This window comes from Vicugna pacos, chromosome 32 (genome assembly GCF_048564905.1).
Source record: "Vicugna pacos chromosome 32, VicPac4, whole genome shotgun sequence".
Taxonomy (NCBI): Eukaryota; Metazoa; Chordata; class Mammalia; order Artiodactyla; family Camelidae; genus Vicugna; species Vicugna pacos.
This window is the reverse complement of record NC_133018.1, coordinates 25,031,839-25,040,185: the sequence shown is the minus strand read 5'-3', so window position 1 is coordinate 25,040,185 and position 8,347 is coordinate 25,031,839. Positions and strand designations below refer to the sequence as shown.

General features: G+C 52.6%; 1 protein-coding gene across 2 annotated transcripts; it reads right to left on the bottom strand.

The window, feature by feature from the left end:
- Positions 1–347: 347 nt before the first annotated feature.
- Positions 348–7,904, bottom strand: PGAM5 (PGAM family member 5, mitochondrial serine/threonine protein phosphatase). 2 transcript variants are annotated; one of them, XM_072953055.1, is made up of 6 exons: positions 7,531–7,904; positions 3,867–4,045; positions 2,612–2,737; positions 2,446–2,534; positions 2,220–2,353; positions 348–1,355 (listed from the first exon to the last, which is right to left on the bottom strand). In XM_072953055.1, the coding sequence occupies exons 1-6, from the start codon at positions 7,719–7,721 to the stop codon at positions 1,205–1,207; spliced, it is 870 nt and encodes a 289-aa protein (XP_072809156.1). In that variant the 5' UTR covers positions 7,722–7,904; the 3' UTR covers positions 348–1,204. The 2 variants fall into 2 exon arrangements, with proteins under 2 accessions (XP_072809156.1, XP_072809157.1); XM_072953056.1 differs by having other exon boundaries at positions 2,220–2,350; positions 7,531–7,777.
- Positions 7,905–8,347: the final 443 nt, after the last annotated feature.

The following is an 8,347-nucleotide window of genomic DNA, read 5'->3' as shown; positions in this document are numbered from 1 at the left end:
GAGAGGCGGGACCTGTGGCGCCACGGTCTGAGGCCAGACCTGGAAGCCACCTGTGACTTTTCTGGTCTTGGAAGTCAGCACAGCCCCTGGCTAACTTGTTGGAACTATCGCTACAAAATGCTGCATGGTTGCTGCTTTCAGAAAACCTCTTACCAAGCTCACCGTCCTGGGTCAGGGCCTCTCACTGAGGCCCTGGTGGGCAGACCACCCAGCAAAACCGTCAGCCCAGGGTCCACAAAACACTGGGGAGAAGAGCCTCCTGCTAAAACTGTTTCAGCAAGTCAGGGCTGCCGTGTGTCCTGCTGCACAGGCTTCTTGTTCTCTTTAAAACACTCAGCACTTTGAAAAACCAGTATAATAAAATTTTATTTTGTAGTCATTTCCAAAGTTGACGGAGAAATGGATCAAATATCCTAATTAATTAGTTGCACTGATTGCAGAAAATGTTCACAACCACTCCACAGAAACTGTAGTTTTCCCTATATTAATGGAAATTTGGGATGGATACATCATATCTAAATATAAGCACAAAAGATGAACAACCAGAGGCAAACAAAGACTGAACTGTGAGTCAGACATTTTATAGAAACCAGACCCCCTCCTGGGCCACCGCTGCCTGGCCCCTCTCCTGCGACACCTTCAGGTGCGTCACTGCCCTCACCTGCCAGGGGCTCCCATGTCCGCAAAGGCCTAATGACACAGTTGAGCCCCAATCCAACAGCATCTGGGGAGTAACTCAAGTAGAGACTGGTTTTCAAGGCAAGAACCCAAATACAGAAAATCCTTAACTGACAAATAGTTAAGTGACCAGAGTTTTAAGAAATGGAAAGAAATGTGTGAAGCGAAATAAGTTACGAAGGAAGCACTGGCGCCCTCCTCCCCGAGTTCTGCTGACAGGCTTTGCTGACGGGGCCCTGCAGCTCCACCAGGATGGCTTCTGAGGCCTCACCCAGTCCCCAAGACCCCGCGGCTCGTCCTGCAGGACAAGAGCGAGGCAGAGACCCTGCAAGAAATCAAGCAGATCGGACCCAAATGTCTCCCTTGCCCGTCCTGGGCCGCAAGTACTGAAAAGTTCAGGACACTTCTGCTCCGCTGCCACATCCTGGAGTGACGGGACTGGCCACAGCGAAGCCCGTGGAGGGAAGATGGAGGGAGGAGCCTGTGTACTCGGTGGCACCCACGCCAGGGCCTGGCTGGGAGCCCCTCAGGAGCGCGAGATCTTGTCCGGGGGCATGAACCCTGTGTCCCCGAGGGCCCGGAGTGCCACGCGGCCATCTGGCCGGACCACCAGGTGGGTGATGCTGCCATTGTTGAGGGAGAGGCGGAGCCAGCCTTCCGGTGGGAACTGCAGGGCCCTGGACCAAGGAGAGAAGTGCTAGGAATGAGGGCTTCCTCTGGGAGGCAGGCAGGGTCTCGGTGAGGCTCAGAGCCCCAGCCCCAGGTAAGGAGGCCTCTGTAGGCTTTCTTGGCGCAGGGGCCACATCCCTGAGTACCTCCCGCTTCCCAGCAGGGGGTTTCTCGGGAAGGAGCTGCTTGGCGACACCAACCCATGGGTCGCAGCAGGGTGAGGTGACCTGTCTGGGACAGGGGATCAACTCCACTCAGGACATGCAGGCGAGTCAGAAACGCACTGGTTTCGTACCCGTGTAAGCACGAGGGGGCGGGCAGCCAAGCAGCGCAGCAGGTCCCCTACTGCCCTGGCTCCCACTGCCCAGCAGCATTCTGACACTCAGAAAAAGGCCTTTTTGTGGGGAGAGTAGAGCTAGGTCAGTGGTAGAGCACAGGCTTAGCATGCACAAGGTTCAATCCCCATTTAAAAACATCCCCATTAAAAAAAAAAAATTAAATCCCCATTGAAAATAAAAGGCCCAGTTGGTATCTGCTGAAAAGCGCAGCACAGCGAAGACGATGTGTGAGTCAGCAAACGGTGTCGGGCGGATGGGCGGCGCCCCGGGCAGGCCCCAACATTCTCCCATCAAGGGTTTTGCCGACAAAGGAGTGACTACCTCCACACTGCTTTCTAAAGTCTCAGCGTCACTGTCACCACTTTCAGGGCACCGTCCTAGTCAAAGAGCTGATGTGCCAGCTCCCAGAGCCGCGTGCGGGCCCAGGCCTGCCTGACACCCCTCTTCCTGACCCCTTCCTCCTAGCAGCACCCGGATCGGGCCTGGAGCAGGCTGGCAGGGGAGGCGGGCCCAGGGCACTAAGGGGACCCTCACCGGCACACGATGTAGCGGATGACGTTGGCGTGGCAGATGAAGATCTCGTAGCTGTCCTCCTGCTGCTTGGCGTCCGCACGGTGGATGTAGTTCCGGAAGGCGGCCTCGATTCGGGCTCCGTCTTCGTAATACTGCTGGGGGCAGAGAGAGGAACCGTAGGCATGGCGGCAGCAGGGTCAGGAGAGGAGGGCCCACAGCGGCCAGGAGCAGGGGGGGCAGTTTTTACCACAGCCTCCGGCTTCCAGTGGGACACGGGGGGGTCGGGCTCGATGGGGGCGCCTTCCCTCAGCAGGTCCGTGCTGACCCTGCAGACGCCTGCGGAAAGGCACCGTGCTCAGCGCCGGGAAAGCCGCACCCCGCCCGGCGGGGGCCCCGAGCCGCCCAGCACTCACCCGGCAGGTGTTTGCTGATGATGTCAGTGGTTTCTACCGCGCGGGTCATGGAGGAGTGGACGATTTTATTAAACTTCAACCCCAAGCTTGCAAGTCGGAGGCCAGTTAGTTCAGCCTGCTCTCGACCTGGAGGGTGAGACACACTGGAAAATGAGATGTCGCCGGAGTTCCTCTTTGTTTACTGCACAAATCCTTTGGTCTTCACCAAGTACCGTGAGGGCTGGGGGACAAGACAGGCAGGGCTCTCGGGGCTCAGGCCATTACGATGAAGGGGCCAGGCATTCAACAGGTAAACTCAACGAGACAAACCAGCCACCTTCAGCCCCATCAGGAAAAAACACTGAAAACAATGACCACAGTTGAGGGTGGCTGAAGTGTGGGTGGGTCCTGCTGGATCCCTCACACCATTCCTACTCAACTTTGTCTAAAGACTGGGTCTCAGTGCGCCAGTGACCACCGGTGACTGCCAGCTGTGCAACCATCACAGATGTGGGCAGGCAAAGAGGGGACAATTCAGCCCTGCTAAGGACAGATGGACTGGGTGCAAATACAAATGCTTTTCTCAGATGTATCCTGAAGTCCAGCTGAAACGTCCTCGGGAAGTCAGTCCAGCTGGATGCCCGACACCACAGATGCAGCTTCACGTCCCATCTGTGCCCAGGGTGGTGGGCACAGCCTGCCGGGGGACAGGCCACCAGCCCCTTCACACACAAGTGGGGATGTCCCATTCAACAAAGAAATTTTTGCAAGTGTAAACTGTACCTCAGACTGCCCTGCGCCTTCTCTCCTCTCCCAGGACGTTCTCCTACGGGCACATGTGCACATGGACAGGAAGACAGAGATGGAAGGGCGGGCCCAGCAGCGCTGGACACCAGGCAGGATGCTGCCACGGGCACCACTTCTGGGCAGGGCTGCGAGGCTTGCCCTCACCCCGTCTGCCCGTCTGTTTACCAGGCAGACTTGCAGATGCAGATCTTAAGCAAGGCTCTTAAGCAAGAGAACAACTCAAGCAAGACAGGGCACCCCGAAACTGAAACTGCCCTGCAGAGCACCTCTCGCCTGCAGGAAGACGCACTGTAATATTTTTAAAGATGAACATGTTTTCAAGGCCTGTCTTGTGTCAGATGAGGCTGAGAATTAATTTATTGATAATAACAACACTCGAACCTCGGTGACACAGGTCCAAGGAGGCCCAGCGCCCAGGGGTACCTTCAAGGAGGCCGGCCTTGGGGGTCTGGCAGGCCCAGCCACGTACCCAGGGGCGTCAGTGTGCGGTCCTTCTCCAGGGAGGCGTCCACGTGATACTGGGAGTGCCTGATGAGGAAGATGTGCCTCGTGGCCTTGGCCTTGTAGTGGTCCAGCCTGGACGCCAGCTCTTCCTCTCCAGGTTCCAGGCTTCTCTTCCGCAGGTTGACCAGGGACAGTGGTTCTCGCCTAATGATGAAACACGAGACGGCGTGTCCTGTGACCCTGTTCACAAGTCACCCTTGGGTATTTCCGACAAGACAGTCTTTCCCTCTTGGGAAAGCACAGGGCAGAAGCCAGTGCCCTCAGCGCTCTGTTCTCTGTCTCTGGTCCCAGAGGCCAGCTTCTCGGAGCACCCCTCATTCCTCAGGAAGAGGCTGGAGACTTCATGGGATGAGGCTCTGGAATTTTCCAGAATGGACAGTCACCCCCCTGCCCATAAATCTAGACCCGACGAGCAAATACAGCATGTCACCCTCAACTAGTAAAGCTGGAGCCTGCACTAACTCAAGTCCTTTAACCTCAGACTGAAGCTGTTTCCTTAGAAAGCCTAAGAAACCTGCAAGATTGTACTGATGTTTGAAAGAAAGTTATGACCAGTCTTATCATGATAAAAACAGACAAATCCCAATGGAGGGACATTCTATGAAACCTCTAAGCAGCCCTGCACAAAACTGTCAAGGTCATCCAAACAAGGAAAGCCTGAGAAACTGTCAAAGCCAAGAGGAGCCAAGGGGACAGGACAACGCTCAGGTGGGATCCTCGACGACACGATGGACAGCAGCATGCAGACACAGCACGATGGACATCAGGTAATAATGACGTCTCTGTATTGCTTCACTAACTGTGACAAACACTGCACATCAGTGTATGATGTTTGTAACACAGGAAGTCAGGTGTGGAGTATCCAGAACTCTACCATCTGCAATTTTTCTGTAAATATAAAGCTATTCTAAAATAAGTTTTCTGGAGTTTCCAGTCAAGATGGAGGAATGGTAGGACCACGAGCTCGCCTCTCGCAGCTACAATAAAACCACAACTGACTGCTAAATAACCATTGGGAAAAAAAGACTGGAACCTAGCAAAAAAGATTATCTTCAACTGGAAACATAAAGAGGTAACCACAGCAGGACAGTAGCGGGGGCGTGCTCGCGATATAACCGGGCCCCATATGACAAAGGAGGCAAGAATATACAATAGAGAAAAGACAGTCTCTTCAATACATGGTGCCTGGAAGACTAGACAGCTACTTGTAGAAGACTGAAATTGGAACATTCTTTAACACCATATATAAAAATGAACTCAAAATGGATCAAAGACCTAAATGTAAAACTCCTAGAGGAAAACGCAGGCAGGACACTCTGACATAAATCACAGCAGTATTTTGTTCAAACCAGCTCCTAAAGTTATGGAAACAAAAGCAAAAATAAACAAACGGGATCTAATTAAACTCCAAAGCTTTTGCATGGCTAAGGATACCAACAACAAAACAAAAAGACAGCCTACAGAGTGGGAGAAAATATTTGCAAATGATGCAACCGACAAGGGAGTAATCTCCAAAATACACTAATAGCTCATACAGCTTAATATCTAAAAAACAAACAACCCAATCAAAAAACAGGCAGAAGACCTAAATAGACATCTCTCCAAAGACATCCAGATGGCCAACAGGCACATGAAGATGCTCAACAACACTAATTGTAAGAGAAATGCAAATCAAAACTACAATGAGATATCGCCTTACACCAGTCAGAATAGCCATCATTAAAAAAAATCCACAAATGATTGGCTTTATTCCTTTGATAACTACTTAATTTTAAAAAGCTAAAGCTTTACATTCTTAGAAACAATGAACAGTACATATATGTAAATTTTTAAAATACATGTGCAGTATATTGTGTATATGTATTTATATGCAGTACATTGTATATGTGCAGTCAAATTATAAGAAGTCTACCTAATAAAACTGAAAAAAGAAAAGTAAAAAAAAAATCCACAAATTTTTTTGTGGATAAATGCTGGAGATGGTGTGGAGAAAAAGGAACCCTCCCCTACACTACTGTTGGGAATGTAAATTGGTGCAGCCACTATGGAGGACAGTGTGGAGGTTCCTCAAAAAACTAGAAATAGACCTACCATATGATCCAGCAATCCCACTCTTGGGCATTTATCCGGAGGAAAATATAATTTGAAAAGGCACATGCACCCCAATGTTCACAGCAGCACTATTTACAATAACCAAGACATGAAAACAACCCAAATGTCCATCGACAGATGACTGGGTAAAAAAGTTGTGGTGTATTTATACCATGGGACACTACTCAGCCATAAAAAGAATAAAATAATCCCATTTGCAGCAACATGGATGGACCTGGAGATCATCACTCTAAGTAAAGTCAAAAAGAGAGAAAAATATCATATATCACTTACATGTGGAATCTTAAAAAAAGGATACAAATAAACTTATCTACAAAACAGAAACAGACTCAAAGACAGAAAACAAACTTATGATAACCAGCGAGTAAAGAGGGTGGGAAGGGATGAACTGGCAATATGAAATGTGCACCTCTTGCGGAGGGATGGAAATGCTAGCTGTCTTGATTATGGTGGTGGTTTCATGGGTGTGTACACCCATCAAAATTCATCAAACTGTACATCTGAAATATATGTAGTTTACTGTATAGGAATCATACCACAATAAAAGTGTTAAAAAAAGATAAACAACAGAAATAAGCTGCTATGTAAAAAAATAGTGTTAAGTGTATCTTTTAAAAAATTAAAGGTTAAAAAAAAAACACCTATAATGTTCCTAATACAACTAGGCTAACAACAAACATTAGCTCCCATTCTCAGAAGCGTCAAGCAGTAAAGAGCTGGGACTGGGTGAACCATCCCACGTGGCCACTCTCAGACTCCAGAGCAGTACTGTCCAATAGAAACAGAACACCGGCAACATATGTAATTTTAAATTTCCAAGTAGCCACATTCACAAAGTAGTAAGAAACAGGTGAAATTTCACCATCTCACTTTATTTACTCCAGTGTATCAAAAATATCATTTCAACACAACATGCACTGCTTTGGCTCTGAAATTTAATTAACATTAAGTAAGACTAATAATTGTTTCCCACGGGAGCCACAGTTCAAGGGCTAAGAACGTGACAGGTAGTGGCCAGGTGGGGACCAAGACCCCCGGAGGCTGCGGTTCCCGTTCAAGATGGCTGCTAGTCCTGTCCTTGGCCGTCTTCCCGCAGCGGCCCCTCTCAGGACCCACACCCACCCCGTTCTCAGCCGTGTCGCACATACGGAGTCAACATGCCCTAAGCCAGTCTGAGGGCTCAGCTGAGAGATGGTTAACAAGCCTGAGAGCCCACGGAGCCCAAGCCCTCCGGCTGGGGCTGAAAACGACCCTCGGGCTTCCCGGAGTGGGGCGCTGCCCCGGCATCACTGTGCTGTCCCTCACAACGACCCTCTGGGCGGACCGGGGCGGGGTTTAGCAGAGGGGTCGAGGGCCGCCCTAGCCAGCCTCGCCGCCAGAACCGAAAGAGAAACCTGCACGCCAGCCCGCCCGCCACTCTGCTGAGCCGACCACATCGACCCAGCGCAACGTCGGGTCCGGGAAGGCTCCCGCCGCCGGTCGCCGGGGACCACCGGGCTCTACCGCGCGCCCCGCACCTGTCCCAGTTGGGGTCCCAGACGCCGGGCCCGGGGCGCGCGGCCCCCGTCCACGCCGGGGGCTCGACCACGCGCGGCTCCGCGTCCCCGCCAGCGCGGGGCTTCCCCACCGCCACAGCCGAGAAGAGCACGGCGGCCGAGCCCCCCGCCAGGCCGCAGGCCGCCAGCTGCAGCGCCTGCCGGAACGCCATGCCGGCCAGTCCGCGCCGCCTCCGCGCAGGCGCTCACGGGGCCAGACGGCGCGCCGCGAGGGTCACGCTTCGCCGGGAGCGCGCTTCCGGCCGGCGGGCGGCGCGGGGTCCAGCGGGATCGCCCCGCCCCGCCGCGGCGACTTCCGGGAGCGGAGGCGGCGCGGCGGCGGCGCTGAGATCTTCCCCACGACCTCGGGCCGGGGGCCGGGGCGCTCGTCGTCCCCGCCTTCGAGGGGAGCCGCGCGGCCTGGCCGAGGTGGCGGGGCAACTCGGAGGAGCCTGGAAGGAGCCCCAGCCCTGCAGAAACTGGGGACTCTGGCTTCAGGGAGCTGGGAAACTCCCGCACGGCTTGGCGGTTGCTTTTTTACTGTAGTAAAACACAGATAACGCAAAATTTACCATCTTAGTCACTTTTAGGTAGCAGCTCGGTGACGTTAAGCACAGTCTCTGTCGTGCAACCGTCACCAGCATCCCTCTCCAGGACTTTTCCATCTTCCCAAACTGAAACTCTGTCCCTGTCACTCACTCCCCATTCCCCTCCCCCAGCGCCTGGCCCCCACCCTCCTACATTCTGTTTCTATGAGTTTGCTCCACAAACCTCAAAGAAATCGAACCATACAGTATTG